Raw genomic sequence first — 26729 nt, 5'->3', positions numbered from 1 at the left:
TTCTGCGATTGGAGATAAAGCGCACCATGTGTAAACATCGAAGACATGTGTGTGGATTTTACATTAGCTCATGTGAATGTGTGACTGCATAGATGTCGTTAAAAGGGGATGGCCACTGAACAATGTGCCTATTCAGTTGCTCATTAATTGGTTGCCTCAAACACTCCTGCTTGGCATAAATTAATAACAACGCCCTCTCTTGAGCTAGGAGCTCCATGGCAGTCACAATTTGTACGGGGGGCAGTACTCAGTTGAAGTTATAATATTTATTTTAAAAAAATGATGCATAACTAAACCACGGAGCATAGGTCAACCACACAACATCAATAACCCACAGGCCATCCTCAATATGTTATGACTTTAGAAAAACAGCAGGGAATTGACTGGTCATTGTATATGGTTTTACGACCGGGTGTTGATCTTGCCCCTGGCGAATTCTCTACCTGTGACACATTTTGAGTATAGAAATGTGGGTGGACAGGCCACTGATCATACCACAAGATTTGGGTCCACTTGAAAACAGGACGTACAGCTGAGCCATCGTCCATAGACGGACCACGGACCAACGGACGAAGTGGAAAGGAATGTTGACAAGTTCAGGTGACGTCACAATAGACTTGCCAAACACGGGGAGTGTAAAACCCCGTCTATCTTTGCACATGTGGTAGTGCACGAGAAATAGTAAGGTTTATCTTGCGTGTGGATTGACTCGAGGTCAGATAGTTGACGTGCACGTACGCTGGCACTGGCAGGCTGATATGACAATTGTGATGTATTACAATAGAGCATGAATAGACCAATAGACAGTGGTATAATGCATGCTACACACAACTGCACGTACGTGGAATAGTACAATATTTGACTGCAATATTTGACTGCATTGTTATATTCTGGCTCCCGTGTGAATATCGCTCCAACTTTTGTTGTATAGCTGCTGCTTTTGGTTTGTGATTCTCGACTCTTCCGGGATGTCGCTGGTGGCTGTGTCGAAAGGTAAACCATAATTTACGGAGCAATTTAGTTCACTCTCCTTTTTTTTTTTTAGAGAAACTTTGACAAAAGAATATAATCGCTACAATTGGGATATAGTCACAATATGGTGCCATCTTCCGTCAGTCAACAAGTTAAAATCGATGGACTACATTCCGTAGACTGACGGTAGACACAAGGGCCGTCCTTTTCAGTGGCACTCAGGCGTGGCAAGTTGCACTGTTGACGAGTCATACATGGGCACCCCCGTGTAAGACCCGTGTGGTTTTAACCCGGAAGGGGACATGGGTAAAGGAAAAGGATGTACATGTATACTTATAATATGGGGATACACCACTACCGGGTCACTTTGCAAAGACAGCCGAATACCTTAACCACCACCCGTGGATATTATAGGATATGGGATACACAACCATCAACTTTATTGCTTTGTGAGTATGCTGGATTTGACCATGGCGGGGCCTGCCTTCGTATAACTGACATGGTTTGTGTTGAACTCGTGAAGGTGAGTACGTGTACTTTGTACACCTTTATGATGAACAGTCTGACACTGACACCATGATAATACTATGTCATGGTTGTGTTATCCAGCATTACCAGCAACAAGTCAATTTTGTCCAGCGAGTGTACTCTACTCTGGAATGCGGAGTGGTCTTCCATGATGGTGGTATTATGATGACCATCTAATCTAATTCTACGTCCATGTGATGACCAATTGTGTAAGATGACTGACAACAGTACACACAGCAGGGAGTAGGTATAATACCCTTCAAATCAGGGTAAACGTTTGACCGTACTAGACATAAACGAATACCATTTGTAGTACCATATAGAGTTGGGAATGATCACTTGTGCCAGCTCACTTGAGTAAGGCTGGCGGGCACTACTATTTATTGTCTTCATTTCTTAGCTCATGGAGTACATCACTTCGGTCGATCTTTGAGAATACCAGGCATTACGGAGTTTATTCTCTATATGCCATGGTTTAACAGAACTATATATATGTAATATAGAGATGTCAGAAACTCAGAATGTCCTGAACACTACACTTTAAATAATACCAGGGTCGTGGACAATCGCTTCACGGTCGCAGACAGTGTCCATGGTCACAGATGGGGGTCACTACATTTACAGAGCAAAGGTTATAAGCTCTTGTAACTGTAATGTATCACCATCAATTTTATATATTTTGTACTTTCTGCACAGATCCGGCTGAAACTGAAAGTGCCTCATGTTGATTGCGAGCGTGCACTATTGTAACCCACCACCAAGTTATACCAGTTGAAAAGCTTGAACTTCAGATCAACAATTCCTCCGCTACCTTCCCTGACAGACCATGAGAGATAAACTCGATACTCCCACAGCGTACTGAACGTTATACCCGGAGCTATTAACACACTACATGTAGAAGTGCAATTAGTACACAATAACTGGTGTTGACACAGCAACACGAGAACCTATACCGGGAATTGTGGATAATATTAACTCCCCTTGCATCAGCCATGGGAACTTGGGTGTATTCTCCGGTTGTGGTGTTCGTGTTGGCGGTGGTAGTACATCACTGTGCCACTGCATGCAATGTGGACGATAACCCGGATAAGATCGTCACTTTCACCAACAATGAGCCGGGCAGTTATTTTGGATATACCGTGCTGCAACACAGAAATATCTTTCAAACATGGTGAGTATAGCTGTTTGTTGTCTAATCATGGACACAATCGCAGAATGGGACACATATAAAGCTTGTTAATGGATATGATCGATAACCATGCTGGCCACTCAATGCGGTAGGGTGAATAGAAAAACAAATTTACTTCTGGTCACATACTGACAAAATATTATGAGGGAATCAAACCTACTAGTAAGGAATTTATAAGTGTGGCAACATGAAAACCTACCAGCGAGAATATCTACTTAAAATATTGGACATTTTAAGATAGTCAGGATTGTGTTGCAGGTTACTTTAGATGATGTGGTTTTATCACAAGTAACGACACAGAACACTGTGCTTCATTTATAAAGAGACCAGTGTTTGTTGACAAATTATGAGCAGAAAGTAATATATTACATATTATAAGTAATATATTGGCCGCAGCACCTCGTAAACCCTTATAAGGTGCTACATAATGGGTCTCATATTTCTCATGTACTTCCTTCATCTAATAATAGACATAACTTCCAGTGCCTTGAGTATATACTCCGTTGCGATGATGCCTGAATAGGTTTCTGCAACGTAACCATACAGATACAGAGATACATGCGGTTCGTTTAATTATGACTAGCGGGATGCCGCGCTTCGCGCGGCACCCGCTAGATGGGTGGAGTTGACTGTTTCGTAATAATTACTGTACACAGTGAAATCTCGATAATTTAAACTCCAATAACTCCAAACAACTGTTAAGTCAAATAAAGAATCAGACCCTCTGCTGCACGCGAGCCTATTTGGACTCGCCATCAGTCTCACCTAAGTTGTATTTGCGTTTAGCAACGTGCGCGCACATAACATTTCCTGCGGAGATTGTGCGAGGGTCCAGGACATATTGTCAATATATATATACGCCCAATTTCCGTACAACCCGTCAACCATGTCACAAATATTTCCGGGGATGGGGAGAAATATTTCCAGGGACGGGGAGAAATGGTTTTTGTTATAGAGGGGAGATGGTGATATTGAAATCGCTGATATTGTGGAGGTTTATGTTTGTGCTGGGATTCATACCGTTTAAATGTTGTTTTAAATTGCGCACCGATTAGGAAGGTCTTGCTGTCAACAGTTGAATGAAATTAAGTATTTATTGCCGACCGATTGTCTCATGCGATGTCTCATTACATGTATATAAAGCTCATAACTAATGTTGTGCTGGAATATTGTCCAGTCAAATTGAACATTGATTTTTCAAGGTGCCAAACCATGAATGACGTATACACCAACTGTACAATTAGGTAATTTAGATGAAACGCGGTTTGATCTTGGCCTTTACAACGTCGTATTCATCGTTCTCACTACAGAGGAGAGGAGGGGGAAGCCAGTGGGGGTGGGGGTTGGATATTGTGTGGCCTATTTACATGGGCGTCGCCAGGATTTGTTTTCTAGAGGGGGCAAAACATATTTTTGCCAAAAAAATGCCTGTTTTTCTCAACACATTCTCCATTTACATGTATCAGTTTTAGAGGGAGGCAGGGACATTTAGCCCCCCCCCAACTCATTAAATTTAAAATTAAACTCATTTTTTCCCTTCTTTTTTTGGTTTTCTCTGGGGGGGGGGGGCAAGTGCCCCCCTTGCCCCCCCCCCCCCCCCCCCCTTGCGACGCCCATGCCTACTTATGTTACACCTGTGAATGGTCACTTATATTTCCGGGGAAGTGGGCAACAATTTATATTCGTTATGGTGAAGGGGGTGTTTCTTATGTATTAAGTAGTAGTTAATGTCATTATAACAGTTGGTGTTTTTATTATGGTGATGGGGTTGTAGAGCAAAGTATTGTAACACGTTTATTTGCAGAAGAGAGTAAAACTATAAGAAAGGACATATTGGAGCACTTCATAATTATGTCAAGCACCACATGTTAAATGTATTTATTACAAAACTGTGAAAATGAAATCAGGTACAATACACACACGATTTGTTAGTAATAATGTATTTGCATTCATTACAGGGTAGTACTTCGACAAAACTCAGGGGATATAATTGTAGTAAATTTTCGGAGCGATTTTCGCAAGGGACGTCGGTCAGCATAGGCAAAAACATTCCATGAAAGACTTTCAAGCAAGACGGGTAATCATTCCATAATTATTCTTGGGTACAACTAAGCCAAGGATATAACTTTACAAAAGGATGGACATAAAACAGCAGAAAAGAGTGATTATATTTGCACTATTTCATTTTCATGACTTCTAAATAATAAAATTATGGCTAGAAGAAAAATGTGTTTTGAATGGGTAAAGAGAAAAAGCAGGAATCTTGCAGATGAACTGGAAAGAATAGTGTCACGTTTTCGTCTTGAGTCGAGATTCTTGCCTTGGGAACTGGTTGAAGCATGCACTGGAGCATGCTTGGAGCATGGTTGGAGCTGGTCATGTGATGTGGGTGTCATCGGGAGTCCTGTGTAAAGGAGTAACAAAGAAAACTTGTAAAAAAAATACATCGGCTAACAATAGCTACAAATAAATTGTTCCTGCGCGGTTTGTGCCTTACGATTCTGCGCGCCGTGCGTGCTCACAGCACATCGCGCAGTAATCGCCATCTTTATTTTCGGGTTGCGTGTTTTCGGTGCGCTGTCATCGTAATTTCCCCCCCCCCCCAAAAAAAAATTTCTCTAAAAAAAATCAAAACCCGGCCCTCTATCTATGACATACCTGTTTATTGAGAATGTCTCCAACTATTTTGGTCGGGCTTTTTTAAAGTGGATTTTGTTCCCTTATAGGAACCGGGCCCTACTACTACATACTAAATACTACACGATCGCCATGTCCGAGGCCCACGCGATTGGGTCACACTTTTCACAAACAACAATTGTCATTGCCAGCAGTGGTGTTCGAAAGAATACTTATAATCCTTTGCCAGAGGTGTTCGAAAGAATTACTACTAACTATAATCTATAATGTGTCATAGCACAAATCGGACTTACCATTGAAAGAGAAAATTGTAGCATAATCAATGCATCAAACGACCATCAAACGAAGCTGGTAGTGCTGAGAAAATGTGGGGCAAGCATGCCTTTAGCTAGCTTTGCATGTTGCATGGAATACCGTTGCATGCGCTGCAGCGCATGCTCCTCTATACGAACGTATACGTACACGTGGCACGACAGGTGTAGCGTGAATATCCGACTCCATGAAATGTGGACTCATTGGTAGTACTGCGCACGCGTGAGTACGATACTGCGCTATTTTTAGGATCATTTCGGGAGAGTGACCTGTCACGTGCGAGGGATCAACCAATAATAGGGAAATAGCGGTCCGATTTTCATAGGAGTCGAATTTTTATGTGACACCGGCCCATACGCAAGATGGCCGGCGCGGCCCAATGGGGAAGGGAATTATGGGAAATATAGGGTGGAAATAGCCGGGCCCCGTTCCGCATCCCCCGCGGCCAACGGGCGCGTGCGGGACGGGAGACCGGTCGGGAAAATGGCAGCGCCCTCCAACTATTTTCGTGATTGTAGTATAGACTAGCGGGATGCCGCGCTTCGCGCGGCACCCGCTAGATGGGTAGAGTTGACTGTTTCGTAATAACTACTGTATACAATGAAATCTCGATAATTTAAACTCTAATAACTCCAAACAACTGTTAAGTCAAATAAAGAATCATATCCTCTGCTGCACGCGAGGCGCGAGCCTATTTGGACTCGCCATCAGTCTCGCCTAATTTGTATTTGCGTTCAACGTGCGCGTACATAACGTTTCCTGCGGAGATTGTGCGAGGGTCCAGGACATATTGTCAATATAGGGGAAGGGGCTAGCTAGGGTGAAGGGTGCTAAAGGGAACGTCCAATTTCCGTAAAACCCGTCGACCATGTCACCAATATTTCCGGGGATCGGGAAAAACATTTCCAGGGATGGGGAGAAATGGTTTTGTTATAGAGGGGAGATGGTGATATTGGAATCGCTGATATTGTGGAGGTTTATGTTTGTGCTGGGATTCATACCGTTTAAATGTTTTAAATTGCGCGCCGATTAGGAAGGTCTTGCTGTCAACAGTTGAATGAAATTAAGTATTCATTGCCGACCGATTGTCTCATGCGGTGTCTTATTATATAAAGCTCTTAAATAATGGTGTGCTGGAATATTGTCCAGTCAATTTGAACATTGAATTTTCAAGGTGCCAAACCATTAAGGACGTATACACCAACTGTACAATTAGGTAATTTAGATGAAACGCAGTTTGATCTTGGCCTATACAACGTCGTATCCATCGTTCTCACTACAGAGGAGAGGAGGGGGCAGCCAGTGGGGGTGGGGGTTGGATATTGTGTGGGCGTCGCCAGGATTTTTTGTAGAGGGGGGCAAAACATATTTTTGCCCACAAAATGCCTGTTTTTCTTAACACATTCTCGATTTATCAGTTTTAGAGGGTTAGAGGGGGGCAGGGACATTTTGCTCCCCCCCCAACCCATTAAATTTATACCACTATGACTTCGCGCCTCTTTTTTTTTTTTTTTTGCTTTTCCGCCCATGCCTATTTATGTTACACCTGTGAATGGTCACTTATATTTCCGGGGAAGTGGGCAACAATTTATATTTGTTATGGTGAAGGGGGTGTTTCTTATGTATTAAGTAGAAGTTAATGTCATTATAGCAGTTGGTGTTTTTATTATGGTGATGGGGTTGTACAGCAAACTATCGTAACACGTTTATTTGCAGAAGAGAGTAAAACTAAAAGAAAGGACATATTGGAGCACTTCATAATTATGTCAAGCACCACATGTTAAATGCATTTATTACAAAACTGTGAAAATGAAATCAGGTATACACAATTTTTTTTAGTAATAATGTATTTGCATTCATTACTGTACAGGGTAGTACTTCGACAAAACATAGGGGATATAATTGTAGTCAGTTTTCGGAGCAATGTTCGCAAGGGACGTCGGTACAGGCTTGTTTACCATAGGCACAAACATTCCATGAAAGACTTTCAAGCAAGACGGCCAAAGGTTATTGTGCAATTGCAGTTTTTTTGTGTTAAAAGCTGTAATCATAAATAATGACAGTGGCATTGTAAGTTACAGGACAACATTTTTTTAATGAGTGTTGGTGAAAACTCATGAGAAACGGAGGGGTATGCGATCATGAATATTTTGTTGTGAAATTTTAAGAGTGATTATGTAATTTGATAATCAAAGACATTGTTTTGTTATCAAATAAGTTTGCCAGGATCGACACAGTCTGCTTGGCCAGTAATTATCGGGTAATCATTCCATCATTATTCTTGGGTACAACTAAGCCAAGGATATAATTTAAAAAAAGGATGGACATCAAACAGCAGAAAATAGTGATTTTGTTGGCACTATTTCATGACTTCTAAAAATAAAATTATGGCTAGAAGGAAAATGTGTTTTGAATGGGTAAAGAGAAAAAGCAAGAATCTTGCAGTTGAACTGGAAAGAATAGGTGTCTTCGTCTTGAGTTGAGATTATTGCTTTAGGAACTGGTTGAAGCATGCACTGGAGCATGCTTGGAGCATGGTTGGAGCTGGTCATGTGATGTGGGTGTCATCGGGAGTCCTGTGTAAAGGAGTTAGAAAGAAAAGAATAACGATTAAGGTGAAGAAAACTTGCAATACCCCATTTATGCGGAATGCACTACTGAAGTACTAACCAAACATGCCAAACAACGAAACATGTCTTATATGTTGTATTTTTGTGAACCCCCCCCCCCCCCCGCATATGATTTTATCTCAGCAGAACAGCGATGACACTGAACAGTCATCAATGTATTAGTTTCCTCTTTATCCTGCTTGGGTTCATGTCTGTTGTCGAGTCATGTGATTTCTGCCAGAGTGTATTCTCTTAGATCCACTATTCTAACTGTGTTGGTTTCAGGTTTTAGTCTTTGCCTGTATTTTTTGGTGTTTGGCCTGAGGTATGAACTTGATCACGTCTTTAATTTTGATTTGAGGGTTTCTTTATTAAGTTGGTTATTGGTCTTTGATTTGCAGTAAATTAATTTTGTTTTGCCTATGAGTATGAAAGCCATTTCTTTAAAGGAAATTTTTAGTATGATTTGCCGTGTTCTAATATTACCACAAAGATTTAGTTTGCATCATTTGTATGGAATGAATGTACATTCATGGCCTATATACAAATGCAGCAGTTTTTGTAGCTAGTACTGAGTAGTAGTAGTAGACCTAGGCTTAGGACTAAAACAAACTGAAGCAAAATCCAAAAATAAATTACCAACAAAGCCCAATTGTGAAATCAAAAGTTTACAAAGTTCTACAAACATGTTCGGGTACATGTTCCAAGTGAGGCCCGTAGTTGCGGAGGTCATGCAGCATGCAGTAAATTGGCCACATTAAGCCTAGCTAAGTAAACACACGGCCAAACTCGGGCCGAGGCCTCCCCCAGTACAACCCTCCCCATACAACCCTCCCCGTACTACCACCAGACTACGCCATCATTGGACACTCACACTTTTCACAAACAACAATGCTTCTCAATGCCAGTGGCGTTCGAAAGAATACCACTTTTCTCAAACAAAAATACATATCATAAATGAGACTTACCGTTCAAAGAGAAAACTGGAGCAAGAAGGAACAGATACATCAACCATGTCAACAATGCTGTGCTGTTGCATGCGCTGCATGCTCACAACGAACGTACATGTATACGTGGCACGTCAATTATCCGGCCGGCCCGTACGCTGCATGCTCATAAACGAACGTATACGACGTGGCACGTCAATTATCCGGCCCGTACGCAAGATGGCGGCCGGCTCAATGGGGAAGGGAATTCTGGGAAAATAGGGTGGAAATAGCCGGGCCCCGTTCCGCATCTCTCGCAGCCAACGGGCGCGATGGGGACAGGAGACCGGTCGGAAAAATGGCAGCGCCCCCGAATCATTTTCGTGATTGTAGTATAGATGGTAGACCTATTGCTGCACTGTCTTATCACTGTATGCAACAGGTGGGCAATATGGATAGATGTGCATTCAAACATATCAACCTGCATAATGAATTATTCACAAGGGCAGCACACGATGATGCTAGTTATTGCATGGTTATTGTGTGCTCTAGTATAGACGGGTTCAAAGTTCCAGAATGCAATAGAGTACGCGGGTTGTAAAATCAACAAAATATGTCATAATGTGCTGGTTATTACATTTTGGTAGAGACTGTCCATATATATGGACATGCACAACGGATTTTGATGTTGTTGAATAATATTTATGTTTTCCCTTTATTTCCCTTTACTGCACAAGAAGTAACCACAAACATTAGCAGGAAGCAGAGGGATTTAAATATTTCTAGGACATGGATCACCACAACTTGTGGTTTCCTTTCATTATGCGCGGGAATTATCTTGTGTGAATCATTTTTCTTTCCTTGTCTTTAACGGAAGCCACAGTAGAACGCACTACTTGACAAAACTATTACCCTCAAGGCTTTGGTCGGCTTTTGTTTTTTTCCAGTACAAGGTCGGTTCAAATCAACCGTCTAGTTTTACAATAAATAAAATACTGCAAGTTAAACTTGCGCGATCCCCTGGCATGCTGGCAGCATTTATACAGTCATGGAGTAAGCACACTTCTCAGTACCTAACCAAAATCAACAATGACCTCATTTTGAACCCTAGATGACCTTGGACCTGAAGTGTCATCTTAAGTCCCCCTACCCAAAGATTATTGCCACCAAGTTTGGTTGAGAGTGAAGTCTGACTTTTCCTATGACAGCACATTTTAGTTGACCTAACCAAAACAATGACCTCATTTGACCCCTAGAGGACCTTTGACCTCAAATGTCTCATGTCATCTTAAGTCCCCCTACCCAAAGATGATTGTTACCAAGTTTGGTTGAGAGTGAAGTCTGACTTTTCATATGACAGCTTATTTTAGTTGACCTAACCAAAACAATGACCTCATTTGACCCCTAGAGGACCTTTGACCTCAAATGTCTCATGTCATCTTAAGTCCCCCTACCCAAAGATGATTGTCACCAAGTTTGGTTGAGAGTGAAGTCTGACTTTTTAAATGACAGCACTAAACAGTTACCCTAACCAAAATGGAACACACCGACACCAAGACACACAGATGGAGTACCATATCGCAATAAAGGGAATATACATCATTTGCTTTTGCTGTAATTTTCAGAAATGGATGGAATTGGGGGGTTGGAAATACATAGCAAATATAGTTACACTGACTTTTTTGAGGTTTTGGGTTCGAAAATACTATAGAAACCAAGAAAAACAATCATTTTCCTGTAGTCTGGTTCCCTGACTCCATATAAGAAGAAACAGAGCAGTTTAGTTTACATACATGGGGAATTGTAAGGTCAGGGAACCAGTCTAGCTGGCTTGTCACCCGTTCATAGGTGTGTAATCGATTGCAAACAAGTGCGATGGTCAATTGGGGCCAGTATTTGAAAAAAGCCAGTTTTTCCAACGCTGATCGGCCGATCAGCGTTGGAAATTGATACAAAAATAGCACTTTTCTTGAAAATGACAGTATACCAGGTGCCATGATTTTACAGGATGCTTCACACTGTCATTCACTAACAGTCCAGCAAGGTATTTCAAAATGATTTGGTAGTTTTATTTTTTGATGTTTGCAAATGTTGTATTTTCCCTTTAATGGCAAAAGCCAGGGGGATAAACAAATCCGTGAAGTGTGAATTAAGTATGAAGTGGTAAAATGTTCATTCTGCAGTCGGCCTACTTGCATTTATCATTTCTTTATCTTGATCATTTTGTAATTTTAAAGGGCTTTGATAGGAGCACCACGCGGCCAAAGCAGAAGTCAGCCGTCCTTACAGCGGCCTGGCGCCCTCTATAAATGCCTGACGGTGCTGCCTTATAGTTGCGAAGAGGTGATACTGGACGAGTTCGATGGTGAGTTGGGATCAGGCTTGGCAAGTTTGAGGCTGTGAAAAATGAACGTAAAGGGTTACGGTCGCGACTTTTGCCAGCGTGTTCTCACGTAGTTGTATTGGTCAAGACCTAACCAGGAGGACTTGCCCAGCTTTGGCTGTCGGAGATTAAATCAGGCTAAATTATTGTCCCATGTTCGTGACTCCAGCAACATCATAATGCCAAGGCTAGAGTTAAGAATACTTAAACATGCAGTAATCAAAAATGAAAATAAAGAGACAGAGAAACCAATACACATTATTTTTTTTCTATAAGCTTCCAGTTTCATAAGCTGGTTTTACTTTAACAATACACATTGCTTTCGTTTTCCCTATATTTATTGAAATCGAGAATATTTGTTTTGCTGCCTATGTCAATCACTATATACAATTAACTGGATGACAGTTGCTTTTGTACAGCATTTTTACAATTCAGTTGAAATTATGAATCCAAATATTTTAACAGTGTTGTCCTTTGGTTTTATTTCCCTGAAGGAAACGTGGACTCGCCTGCAGATAAGATCCTTGAGGTTAAGGACAACCAATGGCTTGGCGTGTCTCTTACCAGACAGCCCACTGACGACCGATATGCCTTGGTTACGGTACTTGAACAACCAATTAAAAGCCTCGTTTCAAGATTATTTGAGAACACATTGTTTTGTCCTTTCCAGCGGAGCCTCGTGATCACCACAAACAGCGAAAGGTTTTTTGTAAATCGTTTACGTGTTTGTGTACTGAGAATATATAATTTATAATTACAATACTAACGCTGTGTAGAAAATGTCCATGTCTATCATCTTCCTAACAGTGTTGTTTTTTTGGTTTCTTTTTCATTTGTCAATACATAATTATTTCAGGTCTGTGGCCACTTGTCAGCGAACGATCACTATTACCAGCGGCCCGTATCCCCTGATGCCACCGCTGAAGAAATCGACAGATATGTCAACGGGATCTGCTACACTATCGACGCAGAACTCGATGTTGGATCAGTCGTCAAGATGCGCCCCTGTCATGATGGTAAGTCTCCGGCAGAATTCCATTTATTTACTTACCCACGAAAAACAAATGTATAAAAAAACTTTTTTGAAAGCACAGAATCCTGTGCTCGTGTACACTTGTTCACAAACTCATATTCCTATTCCTTGTTTACTCGGGAATCGTGAAATACGGTTTTCCACGCGAACGCAATTTCATGCTGCCTTAAGCGGTTATTTTTTGCTTGTAAACCATGAAATCGGACCAAGCTTTGAACCTCTTCGACAAAAATATATTTGAGCACTAGCCATTATAAAGAAATACACGTGTCTATATGGCTGGAAACTCATGGAGTTCTGCTTGAAATAGAGAAAAACAGTCATCTTTGAAATAGATTCGGTTATTCGATGCCGATGTTACAAGTGTCGGGTTGTTCCACCTAAAACTGTGCGACTGTCCCTAGAGAACTAGAAATGCATAACCACGACACAAGTAACCGGATTCTAAACTATTTTTTGTGGCAGAGTTTCAGGTGGTGAATGGCACTTATCACTACCAGAGCCACTGTCAGGCGGGTATTAGCGCCACCTACAACAAGAATGGTCGCAGGCTCATTCTGGGAGCTGTGGGATCCTACGAATGGAATGGTATGTGGGCAATAATCACAATATACTCTCATTTCAGTTGATTTGGCAATTCAGTTAATCAGCTTCCTGATTTGAACTTGAGAATCGTTCTTCCTGAGTCGGTGAAACTGAGAATGAACAATGATGTAGATTGTATAGAAAACAGATCTATGGATTTTCATAATAACAATGACGAATATTTCATAGCAAATGCAATACAAATTTAGTGTTAAGTAGAAAGAAACTGTAACTGACGCAAACAATGACTTTAAATACAACTGTCATGGAATTTGTTTTATCCCCATTGCAAGAGAAACTGAGCAGAAACTTTAAATCGATTGGTTTGTTTTTAAGCTCTGGCAGGAGCTTGGTCATTCTTGAGAGCACTTGGTGGTCGGTGGGTCTGTCTGTCTGTCCCCAAAAATTGACCAAGAGTATGGTGTTCCATATGGGCCATCGGCGTCGCATTTTTCGGCGTCGCATTTTTCAGCTCTGGCAGGGGTCATTTTGATCGATTTCATGCAAGACTTTCATGCAAGACTTCTTGCAACAAGGCCAGAGCTTATTGTGCACTCGCACGTGTTTGATATCCAGGTACAACGATTGATGGAAGAAAGGAGGGGAATGGCTTCACGTATACCTACGGCCAGCTGAGCGACTGGGGGTCGGGAGCTAAGAGAGACACCGAATATCTAGGTAAGGTTGCAAAATATTGAAAGGAGATTGTTCAAGTTTGAAAAAGACATCGAGACCAAACAATGTGACGTTCGTGATGAAAGTTTCAATGCACTTTGATTGCAATGTTAAAATTTGGATTTTGGTAATCTTAGTTCATGTTCAAATCAACTGATGAACATTTAACAACGAAGGGCGTTTATTTATTGAAAAAAAAAGGAACTTAAGAGTATTATGAGACCAGTATCACGGGACATGAATTCTCATTGGATAAACTGTTCCATAAACTACCCAGCTACTCAAATTTTGCAGGGAATTCACTACAAATTCATTGTACAAGATGTCCCTTTGAAATTGAAATGTTCTTTAAATTTGTTTTCCAGGATATTCAGTATCGACTGGCAACTTCCTATCCATCGCCTCCGAGCAGGGCGTCACGGGGGCGCCCAGGTCGAAAGAAATCGGGAAGGTCGTCATTTACGACTTGGAAACCTTTCAAGTGTACAGAGAGTTCCTGGGCGAAATGGTAAAGTACACTTGACTGTCTACTGTAGTGCACCCCCTTGAAAATTATGAACTGAATCCGGTTTTCATTGGCTTTTCCACTTGCTCTTTACAAGGCATCCATTTTGAGATCAAAACGAGGCTTCAATTGCAAAGCAAAGACTATTGTGTAGGTTGCTAAGCTTTTACGTAAGAATCAATTCCAGAAGCCATCCAGTCTCGCTTTCAACTCAAACTGTGCAGGCTCATGAAACAATTCCTTGAGGCAGGAGTTTTATAACAACAAATGGTACCGGAGAAAGACACTACTTTTGTAGTGAGACACTGGTCCATAGAGAGACATTTTAGTGTCTTTCTTATGTTTGACTACCATTTCTAAACAAATTGATGCTTCAAACGACACCTTAGGTCAAGATTAGTACAATTCACAAGTTTGGGGAGGGGGTATTATTTTTAAATGGGAAGGTTTTTGTTTCTCCACTGGTCATTAGAATGTCTCCCCAAGGTATCATTTTCGGTAAAAAGTATCTATAAAGATCTACAATTTCCAAGATTCATTGCAGCATCCATAGCAGATAAGAAGATACGAGAAACTCGGTATTAACTTACCATTTGTTTCCTGGCAAAACTTGTCATGCAGATGGCCACATACTACGGTAGCTCCGTGCTGGGTGTTGACCTCAACAGTGACGGGTTATCTGATCTACTCGTGGGGGCGCCCTTGTACTCTGACGCCATGGACGAGGGCCGAGTCTACGTGTACATGAACAAGGGAGAGGTAAGGTTGATTTCACATAGTTCAGCTTTAACAACCTAGAAATACTACACTTGAAAGACTTCATTCGACTTATGCAAAAAAAGTCTTCCACAACCATCCAATGAAGGCTGTTATATTAATGTTTGATATGTTTTTGGTTTTCTTCCTTTGTTTCTCTCAGGCTAAGATGGAGCCTGCTGACTTCAAATTGGAAGGTTCTAACGCTGTCGGTGGTCGGTTTGGCACAACCATGGCTTATATCAAGGATGTTAATCTGGACGGATTCAATGGTAACTAGAGCGATCTACCGCCCCCTTGGGCCAATTCTCTCTACGAATTTGTTTTTGATTGAGAGCACTAAAGTTTGACCTATGTTATGCCTGTACTGTCATTAAAGAACAACATGATGTGATGTGTCCGTGTCTCAATATGCAGATGTGGCCATTGCAGCACCATATGAGGATGACAATACTGGTGCAGTGTATATCTACAGAGGAAGCAGGAACGGCATACGAAGAATGTACTCGCAGGTAGGGCCAAAGGAAGAGAAAATTATTTATCAACATGTATTAGTTTTCAAGGAGGACATCCAGATAGTGTGCCTTAGGGGTAAGGCTTTCTGACTCATCAGTAATCATGGGTCAGGCGTTCGAATCCAGTTGTATGCCTCATGTGTTGTGTCCTTGGGCAAGCCATTTTACATGATTTATTTTGATAAACTCTCTCTTCCAAGAACTACAAACGGGTTACTTTATTAACTTGGGAGTAACCTGTGATCGACAGACAAATTAGAACTATGCTCAGTCTTACAGATACATTTTAAACCAATGTTCTTCCCCGTATCTTCCCCATTATTTGTACCAGCGCCTAGCTGCCAGAGATCTCCTCCCGGGTGTCCTGAGTTTTGGCTCTTCCATTGCCGGAGGATTGGATATTGACTACAATTATTACCCTGATCTACTGGTCGGTTCTTACGCCAGTGACAAGGTCTTTATGTTCAAGTAAGTTTCTTGTTTGGTAGAAATGTCCCTTTGGGTTGACAGTAGAAATGTCTCTTTGGTATGACCGTCCCCTTTATGCTGCTGGTTATTTTCAAATTTCAGAACCCTACCTGTTGTGAAGCTGCGCGTGTGGATTGAGGTGGCGCCCGAGACCCTTGACCCTGACTTTAATAATTGCGAGTTAGGGGGCCGCAAGATCACGTGTTTGACCGTCAGCGCGTGTTTCGACTACACGGATGAGTTCGGTCTGCCTGACAAGATCCGTAAGTATAATAAAGCATGGAATACTGAGTCACTACTCTGAAACAATGATAAATAGCTAAAGGTAAAGCCAGGGATTGGATGCTTGTGTCCTTTAGCAAGACACTTTTCAACAATAATTACTTAGCCCCACCCAAAATTAGGTACCTGTGAAGTTTATTCGACCAAAATGTTCTCGTTTTGACTGGACATCATTCTTGACAGCCTGTTCATTTATTCACACAATACATCAATGGAGTATTATAATATTATGAAATTGGTAATGTTTTCCCAATCTCTTTTGAAGTATTCGACTACAATCTTGAAGCGGACGTGATCAAGACAGACCTGTCGGCCAAGCCCAGGTTCTTCTTCCAGGATGAGTCAGGGTCTCCGACCAATTCTGTGCCAGATACTGTGGAACTGACTAAATCTAGGCCCCAGTGCTTTCCGCGATTCGTTTATTTAAAGGTTCGAACTTTTTGTTTGTAATTTACAAAGTAGTTCTGCATTTCGGCTGTTCGACAGTCCAGATGATAAACTACTGTTGCTTCGATGTCAGTCATCATATATACGGGAACACAGATTTCGAATTTGTTTGTAACTTTAAGATACACCCTTTGTGGTTTCTATAAAGGAATAGACATTTTCAAGAAATGTCCTTCGGTGTTGCATTACAACAAAGTAAAGAAGAACAGTTTCAACCCTGTTCTTGTCAAACTACAATATGAACGAGCATAAGACCTCATACGGGAAATTACATAAACTAGCAATCATTTAATTTATATCTTGAAAAACAGAGCGAGGCTCGTGATTTTCTGACCCCGCTGCGGTTCTTACTCAACTACAACATCTTCGCTTACCCGGACGAGCCTCCGAGGCGTGGTGATGAGGTGGACTCGCCGTTTCCCGGTGGCCTGGCCCCCGTGCTGGATGACTCGGCTTGCTCCAACGGAACTGCTGAGAAAACGGTGAGAAGAAACAGATTTAGTGTCGTTTGTTCCTGCAATTTGAAGCTAGAACCTTACCGAAGTTCCCAGATGGAACCTTACCTGAAAGTTCCAAGATGGAACCTTGGCTTTAGTTCGAAGCCGCAACTTTGATCTCAGTCCCGAGTTCGAATCCCCCCCCCCAAAAAAAAAATGAGTTAAATGCGAATATTCCACAGCCAATGAAAAAGGCAATCGTCCCCAAACAAGCTTGAAAACTCTTGTGGTTTGAAACTCCAATATCAGCCCTTTTCCCTATCTTATGCCTTGAATGAGCCGTTGAAAACAGGTTTTAAAATACAAGCTGCAATGAATAATTCGTGCTAGTGGAAAGTATTGGAATGTTAAATTTTTTTGGTAAGGAATCAAAGTATTATTATGATGCATGTTTTTGTAATTGAAGGTGCTGTTCATCCGAGATTGTGGTGATGATTCCATCTGTCAGACTGATCTTAAGGTCATCACAGACCTCATTGTATCAAGGTAAATCATCCAGAAATGTTTCCTAAAGACGATACGAATATACTCGGAACGTCGGATTTACAACAAACTTTATATAGCACTGAATTCCTAAGACATTATTTTATGATGAAAATTGGTATCATTTAGGTAAAATCTTCGTATCTTTTCTCCCCAAGTGGCAACCCTTTTATTACTTTTGGAGGCGATGGAGTGGTGTACCTCCTGATACAGGTTCAAAACCTGGGGGAGGAAGCTCACCAATCAGAACTGCTTATTCGCCATTCACGGGATGTGGTGTTCGAGTCACTAGAGTCAACTACGGTGAGTAAAGTTACCGGGGAGCTCCCCTCTGAAATTGGCTTCACTATTCAGTAACATTGCTTTTATGAAAAGAGCTTTGAAAATTGAAAAATCACTGAATTTTCGTGGTTTTCTTTCTTTTAAAGGTGGAATGCATAATGGAGCGGTCGGGGTCTGGTACCTGCAGTCCAGACAACGTTGTAACGTGCGAACCTAGGGAAGCTATGAATGACACAGCCGAGGTCTTCTGTTCCCTTGGTAACCCAATGAGATCTCGTACAATTGTGAGTCAAAATTTTCGTGCTGAACTATTTAAGTTTTTGTGAATCCTTTTTACTAGCCTTTACGACAAAATAACATTATTAGAAGGTTAGGCACTCTACTAACAATACTTGATTCATATTTTGGCAACACTTTAAACAGTGTAAAATAATGAGAGTAATGCATGATTGTTATGTTGGTGATGGTGTAATGAAGTTATCTTTTTAATTATTTTCAGAATATCCTGCGAATGCGGTTTGACGTTGGTGGCATGGCTTACGGCCGACGAATCGTTGAGTTCATAGCCAAAGCAACAACCCGGAGTATCGAGCAGAATAGCACACTGAATGACAACACAGCCATAGCCAGCCTGCCAGTCATAGTTGTGGCTGATTTAGGAGTGCGAGGGTAAAGCTATTCTATTCAAAATTATGTAAAAGTCCTTACTGTAGAAAAGGTCAGGGATACCTGCCAGTCGTTGAAAGATATAACATTTAGTGAGAGCATGTCTTTAACAGGTACTATTTTTTTTACCCTGTTTTCAAACACTTTGCAAATCCACGAGATCATGCATATCTTGAAGTTCGTCTTCCTGAATCTTAAAATATTTCAAATATTCTGGATGGCGATCCTTAATACTGCATAATAAGGATGGCACCACTAAAGAAATAATATTTCCAATTAAATTGCTCATATTGTAGCACAACCTAAGTTGGAACTTTCAAAAGAGATAAATATCTTCGGGTGTAGTATACATAATGATAACAATAATTTAAATGTCACATTACTTTAATATCAACTTGTTGTGTTCATTGTTATCAATACAATTATTTAATGACAGTGTGATGCAACCAGAGCAGCTTTTCTACTTCCCCGACAACGAGACCATTGACGGCGAGGCCGTGGGCAAGGACGACCTCTTGCGGACAGCTTTAGAAAGGGCGGGAATACTGAACGGCGAGGGTAGTGGATCTACAGACAGAGAGGCTATTGGCCCGACCTTCACACACGTTTATGAGGTATGATAATAACAACATTTTTGAAGAATTGTCAAACTTGGGGAGTTCTGATTTGAAGAATCTGTGCGTGTCTGCATTATCAATGGGACGCTCTATGTCTGTGTCATGTCGAGCAATAAAGTCGTTTCTGAAAACAAAAATTTGAGCAACTGATGTTACTACTTGATGCTGCTACGAGTCTCCTTTTTCATACATAATTGCTCCTGTTTTCCCGCTATTTTCTTTTCACTCCAGAGAACAACAGTAAACAAAATGTGATTTTCTTTTTGCCAACCCAAACACATACATCACTGGACCTTACAAAATACAAATATGTGACCTTCCATAGCATAACGAGGAATAACCCCCACCTTTGACTTCTCACGATATGTACATCATCTTACAGCGCAAATCATTGGCTTTCCAATAATACCAAATTTATTACTGTAGCTTAATTTATTCCAAATATATGACGCAGAAACTTCAACAGTGTCCTGCCAAGTTTCGCTAACCTCATAAAAAGACACGCATTGCGCCACCAACGGCTGTGACAAATGTTCTTCAGTTTTTTCCACTTTTGTTGGTATTTTTTCCTCAACAAAAATGCATAGTGTGAATCTGGGATACCTTGGCTACTCAAAAATACAAAACAATCAATATCGATTTTGACATCATTTTTCTAGTGTATGCAACTTAAGGCGTTGATTACTCAAAACAAGGTTTTGGCGGACATTCCTCATTTTGCCTCAGTAGTTCACATATTCTAAATAAATCCCAAATGATATTTTTTATATAATTATGTTTCCTATTAATTTTTTTCCTTTGGAAATAATTTTTAGGTTGGTAACCAAGGCCCGGGTCGTCTGCCCTTCGACTCCGTCATTACTATTCAGTTGCCATGGAGAGCAGCCAACGGTGATTGGTTGATTTTCATCCGCGGTGTCCAAGTACGTCATTGCAAAAGCTTATTCCTTTCTTACTTTCCTCCGAAATATAGCCAACAAAATTAACTAGCCGAAGTTTTCAAAAGTACTCAGTTTTGACAATCACTTACACTAAAACTTTCTTAAAGTAAATGGGACAGAAACCATATTGTAATTGGGAAAAACAAATTCTGAAATCTTTGCAGCATTTGTAAGAAATTGCACTAAAGACTACAAGATACGTAAGGTGATCGTACAAAAGACGTTTTGTAGAACTTCACGAAACGAACAGATTAAATTGCGTGTAAACAAAAAATGTGCCGTTTGCCCAACACCTGAGAAAAATGACTTGATTTGTAACATTCATGTCGTTTAAATTTCCTTTTACGTCGTTTTTTCCTCAGTTGAATGGGGAAGGTTCGTGTGATGGCAACAGTATCTTGGAAAACCAAAAGACTCGAATGACAGACCACTACGTCACTCAGTCTGGCACCCTGACGTACTCGCCTAAAGAGATGCCGGCCGGCGGGGATGGGTCAGGCAGCCCAGAAATCGTGAGTATGGGCTCTGACAACACGCCTACGGCAGCTAGGATTGCTTCTGGATCTTGACATTAAGCACCTGGACGCATGGGACCAAAAGACGCATTTATGTCTGAAAGGGGAAACAAAAAAGGAAAATCGTAATTGGAAATAATCCCAAGTGCATACATTGTGGATTTCAATATTCTTCTCCCCTTCTGAAATCTGACATGGATACAAAAATCCCCAACAGTCAGTGTAAACAGAAAACACGTCTGATTTAGACATCAAAACAATTAAGCATTGGCGTAACAAACATGTTTGGACGGAAAAACATCCAACGCAATGTGCAATTTTCAGGTCTTTTCAACTATACATGTTGTTCACGAATCTACATAAAACGGCCACTGTAGTTTTTGACAATTATAGATTTATGAAATTTGACGAAACAGCAAAACAACTTCTAAAGTAACAAACGTGTCGTTTGAAAGCAAATACCTCTGATATGTTTACGCGGTTAACAGTCTCGAATATTTCCCCTGTGCTGCTTTAAATGCGTCTCATTGTCGTAGGATTTGGTAAAAAAATATTTTGTTTTTTACTTTTATTTCCTTAGGGATGTAATAATGCCAAGTGCGTGACTATCACGTGTGTGATCAAGGCGCCATTAACCGGAGGGCAAGGAGCCGTCGTCAGCGTGAATGCCGTGCTGTGGCAACGCACTCTAATTGATGTGAGTACAGGATTTAGACATCGGCACTTATCTTGTTGGCTTTGCCTTATTGGATAAAAGTACATTTTAACATTTATTACTACAAGACGCTGGGACATTCAGCATCGCAGTGGTAGATGGATTCTTTTTCTAAGTCTTAGCCCTGGCTTCTGGACTTTGAGTGGTACTCAAAGTAAGGGTTCGTACACAGTACCGCAAAAACGCAATACTTAACTCCGATAAAGTGTCCTGCAAAGGGACATCAACAACAACATTTTATGCTTACATCCGATGCTTACACTGTAAAGCAATGAATGCATTCAAATTTGTGGCATTCATTTCAAAACAATGCCAGAAAAAAACAACCAAAAACCAATCATAGAGGGAACGAACACGTTTGGCATTTTACAAAGTTATTTTGATTGTGTTTTAGTCTCCAATATCATGTATACTGATCCATGAACGAGTTAGCAGTTGGTATCGTTTCTTGAAAGTTAACAGTTTCACATGACCGTGTTTGCTACGAGACACGATTTCAACACTGTACCCGAGGCTAAAACAGCATCAGCCGAAAATGTCAAAGCGCAGACAAATTGGCGTCGTTTGCAATTATCAGAAACAAAAAAAATGGTGAAATCATTTGTTTGTTTGTTAGAGACAAACGCCAAACATGCGTCAGCCGGAGATCACGTGTCCGGAAATGGGCACCCAGGGAGATAATTACGATTGCAGTAATGAGGCGTTTTGTCCGGAGGTGACAGACGCGTCAACTTGTCTCTTGCATTCCGTGCAATAAGGCATGACTCAGAAAAACGCGGCCAAGATAATGAAAGTCATAAAACAGAATCACATCTGGTGATTTATGAGGCGTGATAATGCAACATTAGTTTTATCCTATAAAGAAATTGGCAGTGGCAACGTCAGCGATTGACTTTTTATGGATCAGTTTTTAGGACTTCAAAATTCTGTTGCTGTGAAAAATTGGGGCAATTTTTTGGGATTGGAGATGTTTTAAGTAAAAGAAAGGTTTTTTATTCTGAACCGAAGTTTTGATATACATGTAGTTATACGCCCGTAAAACAAAACAGTATTTTTGAATATTACTTTGTCTGTAGGTCCTAGCCAAAATTAAACTTTATACAATTAAAATTGATTACACCTACTGTCAACTATACCTTATTTTCAATTGCATGCTGCAAGCATAATGTTCAGAAAAATCTAATATTTACATTCTCCTTTATAATTATGAATGAGTCGATGTAGAATCTGTTGGGATTTCGTTATTGATTCAATCCAAATGTAATGTCAACAACCCATGAATTGCACCCCTAGAGGCGCAGCCAAAACTCTTGGATCTCTCAGTGCATCTCAAGTGTTCTCTCAAATTCGCATTCCCGGCATCCTCACGACACATATGTGTATATCAGTGCCCCTTAAGTGCAGTCAGAGCAAGTTGGCCAGCATCCTTCGCTGCCAGCATCCTCCGCTAAGCGAAGCCCAACTCTCCAGTGTTTGCTGTCCATTAACCAAGAAAACATATCTACACACGGGTGCATACTAAGTGCTTGCCGATGATAAATTGTGTGAATGGGGCTATTAATCACCTGGCTAGACTGCTATGGACAGTGTTTAATCACATGTTTTTGTTTTAGTGCTTGTTTTATGATTATGTGCTTTAAGACATGGAAAACATGGCTGTAAAAAGTACATTTGCTTTCACTTCTCACCTTACAAGTCCGAAGAATTATATCTGTAATCTCGTTTTTCACTCATCAGTGACGAAAGTCTCTTTCTGGTGGTCACAAATTAAAGGTGACATTTCTCGAGCTACCTTCCCCCCCCCCCCCACTCTTTGGATAATCCGACAACCGTGTGATAAAGCAAGGGGGTTGAATATTAAAGCAGCAAATAATAAAGAAATATTCTGTAAGCTTGAAGTACTCAAAACTTTTAATATAGCGATAGGTATTGCAAGTAAGAGAATTAACAGATTCAAGAAAACATCACACTGCCCAATGTGCTCACGCTGGCTGAGAAATGAGAGCCACAGGGACTGCCAGTAAAAATTTCCCTCATTTTGCAAACTTTTCCCCCCGCAATTTTAGAGTTCGTTTGGAAGCGTCGACCTTATTTCAACAGCAACAGTTGCGCTGCAGGATACCAACCAACCGCACACGCAACCGGATGGAGGAATGCCGGATACCATTCAGGTAATTCATAACATTGTCAAAAAAGGTAATTTCCTGGTTGCGTGGACATAACGTGAAGTGACAGCAAATATATGAACATTATGTGCCTAAGGCCTGCTACATAGTTTTGTGACTATTTAATATCCGATTTAAATTTGCCTTTGGGAACGAACCAATTTGGCTATATTAGCTCATGAGAATTATGAAACCAATGCTATGGAACATTTCGTCTTAACGAGACATATTACGATTATTGATGATCAAACATCGATAACCCTGGATACTTAACAATGAACCTCAATTTTTAAGTTGCATGTGTTTTTCTTCATTTCGTAGTTGAAGACGATGGTCTTCACGGAGGAAGTGCCCCAGAAGCCGGTGGAGCCCTGGATCATCGCGGTCAGCACCCTGGGAGGAATACTGGGACTGATCATCTTGATTCTCGCCTTGTGGAAGGTACGTATGATAAAACACTGGTGGTATTACACTGGTGCTTGACCCGCTGAGGGCGCTATTTACACAATCCATGTGACATTCATTGGCACATCAAACGTTAATTTCTGTGCGCCGTAAGACTGATTTTGCATTTGACTTTTATTTTGCATTTACCTAAATGATTTTGCATTTACCCAAACATATAAATTGGGACAACACCTTTATGAAATTCCTTTGAGGGACTCATTTTGTTTTGTATCCTTTTGTTTTTGTCTGCGCCAGCTCGGATTCTTCAAAAGACGTGAAAAGGACAAACTGGAACAGGCCATGGAGAACGGACTCTGATCAGTCGACCTTTGATCCCAGATGACCTTTGACCCCAATCGTAGGTTAACGTGTGCGTGTTGTCTGCGTTTGGTTGGTTTTTGCTCTTTTTAATAAGCCTGTTAAGTGGGGCGATATGGTCTAATGGTTACGGTGTTGACTCGTGCTGTGTGGTACGTGGGTTCGAACCCTGACGTGCGTGTGTCCTTGGGCAAGACACTTTACTACAATTGCCTCTCTCTATACCCAGGAGTATAAATTGGTACCTGTGATGGTAGAGACCTAGTTGCGCTGATCTCGAGCTGCTGCAAAACAAATGGTATCATTCCTGATGAACAGGGATAATTATAATTGTAAGGCATTTTGAAACCTTAGGTATATAATTACAAGAAATTGATTAAACGTAATCAGTACGCATGCGTTGTAAAATACAAAATTGCTAACACTGAGCCAGTACAGTTGTAAAAATCTGCTGCTGTGTATAAGCCGTATAGTTTTTTTTTAAGTGTCTTTCTAGTAAATTTAAAAATAAGGTTTTACAATGTTTCATATGTGTGAAATCTAATGATCAATATTGAATCATTAAAATAGTTTTGCATGGGTTTGGTTATGGTTATATTTTTGCATCGCTTAGCCATAGTACTGGTATATATAAAGGTATGTATATACCTAGAGTATAGCTATCTACTTTTGTTATTTTGTATGTACATGTACTAATGTTGCCACAATATTTATATGTTATGATTATGCACATTAATGATTTATATGTAAGTGATTATTAAATCAAAAGCTGAACTGGTAACTGGGAGCATTTCCTAAAATTTAATGAAATTTATTTTTGAGATAACTTGCTAATTTCAACAGACAAATTCTGTATGTACATAAGGCATTTTGTATAAGTGTTTATTATAAGATGGTTAAGATGTTTAAAAGCATGGGGTGAAATCAACCAATTTCCCCTATGACAACTCTGCTTTCTAAGGCTTGATAACAATTTCTTAAGGACTGTACATTTGCTTCATTTGAATCTTTTTTTTTCTAAAAATTGTAGCATTGATTTAATGTGAAGCCTTCTTAAGTCTTGCAAAATAATGAAGGTAGATTTTCAGTGTTGGCCAAAGCTAGAAGTGATGTTCCGTGTGTAAATATTTTATAATCATGTGGAGCAAAGCAAAAAAATACTGTTTTGTAATTTATATTAATGCAAGCCAATATAAGCAGAATTAACAAAATAATGTATTGACCTGACCTTTGACCTCAACCGCTCTTAATTCGGTTTGCAGTATACGATACACAATCCAAGCAGTAAAATTGATAGCTTTTGGGTTTATTAAAGGAAGACTACGGACAGCATATTATGTTATTTTGTGCAATGTCTATATGCCATGCATAAGGAATATTTAGTCAGAACTCTCCTTTGAACTAATACTTTTTATATGACATAATGGACAAAGTCACATAAAGAACTATGCATGTTTAAATTCATGTGTGCTGACGGGATTAGTTTCTTTTCTTAAATCACCATCCGACGCATCCGTAAATGTTCTCGGCGCCGGCGAGATGCAGCTCTTAACGACAATTACGCAGGAAATGACATGTCAATTTCCATCGAAATTGGAACATTAAATAATGTCGTTATTGTTCCCAGTTCATGTGTTCAATGTGATCGCAATTGGCTGGCGCCCCGCCAGGCGGTAACGCCGACACACTCATAGTTTCCGTCATTAAGTTAGGTGTCGAGGCGACACATTAAGTAGCAAATGAAGCTCGCTGTGACAGAAGCCGAAAATGATATGTTGTTTTTCTTATTAATAATTCAAATGAGCTGCTCTATGCTGTAGCTATTACGTGTTCGTGTCCGGAGTGTCAATCGAGCATTCTGTGGCAGTCTTCAGTTTAACATCTGCGCTTGTATTATGAAAACGTTAGAATTGAAGCTGGAGGTAAGCCAGTTAATACCAGATCACTGTGCCTCATGCAAACATATTGGCTTAATTGGACATTAACAATTTCTGAATCGAACTTTATTATTACATGTCATTATGCAATGACATTATGAGGAGTCATTAATGTATTTGTGGTATATGTTGCAGTTGCTGGTGATTAATAAGTAAGATAGTTAATACGTAACTATCTCGTTTGGGTCTTGCATTTTAATTTTTTTTGGGATACTGTTGTGTGTTATGTTCGTCTTAAAAGGTTAACAGCGTAAGACGAGTATAATAAAGTGTCAAATACGGCTTGCATGGTGCTGTGTGACTGCACATAATAAATAAAAGTAA

The 26729-nt window shown here is 40.5% G+C and overlaps 1 protein-coding gene and 2 long non-coding RNA genes across 4 annotated transcripts in view; 1 reads left to right on the top strand and 2 right to left on the bottom strand.

Annotated features, from left to right (window-relative positions):
• Positions 1-497: 497 nt before the first annotated feature.
• LOC119719318 (integrin alpha-9-like) lies at positions 498-26729 on the top strand. 2 transcript variants are annotated; one of them, XM_038188729.1, is made up of 26 exons: positions 498-993; positions 2197-2671; positions 11411-11538; positions 12051-12157; positions 12413-12572; positions 13055-13177; positions 13751-13852; positions 14215-14357; positions 14976-15113; positions 15274-15382; positions 15528-15622; positions 15957-16093; positions 16196-16356; positions 16641-16804; positions 17134-17304; positions 17726-17805; positions 17961-18105; positions 18231-18368; positions 18584-18753; positions 19187-19364; positions 20183-20290; positions 20671-20820; positions 21404-21520; positions 23605-23709; positions 24025-24144; positions 24406-26729. In XM_038188729.1, the coding sequence occupies exons 2-26, from the start codon at positions 2493-2495 to the stop codon at positions 24466-24468; spliced, it is 3291 nt and encodes a 1096-aa protein (XP_038044657.1). In that variant the 5' UTR covers positions 498-993; positions 2197-2492; the 3' UTR covers positions 24469-26729. The 2 variants fall into 2 exon arrangements, with proteins under 2 accessions (XP_038044657.1, XP_038044656.1); XM_038188728.1 differs by lacking the exon at positions 498-993 and adding an exon at positions 1199-1495.
• Positions 4723-5808, bottom strand: LOC119719325. Its single transcript, XR_005269896.1, has 2 exons — positions 5620-5808; positions 4723-5093 (listed from the first exon to the last, which is right to left on the bottom strand). It is a non-coding gene; the product is annotated as an uncharacterized LOC119719325 (long non-coding RNA).
• The window catches only part of LOC119719326, a 32486-nt gene continuing 26583 nt past the window's right edge, over positions 20827-26729 (bottom strand). Inside the window, exon 4 of the long non-coding RNA XR_005269897.1 lies at positions 20827-20920. This is a non-coding gene — a long non-coding RNA (uncharacterized LOC119719326). The remainder of the gene's footprint in view (positions 20921-26729) is intronic.

The sequence above is a fragment of the Patiria miniata genome, unplaced genomic scaffold, assembly GCF_015706575.1.
Source record: "Patiria miniata isolate m_02_andy unplaced genomic scaffold, ASM1570657v1 HiC_scaffold_8, whole genome shotgun sequence".
Classification (NCBI taxonomy): domain Eukaryota; kingdom Metazoa; phylum Echinodermata; class Asteroidea; order Valvatida; family Asterinidae; genus Patiria; species Patiria miniata.
Note: the sequence above shows the minus strand (reverse complement) of the source record. Positions and strands in the feature narration are given on the sequence as shown.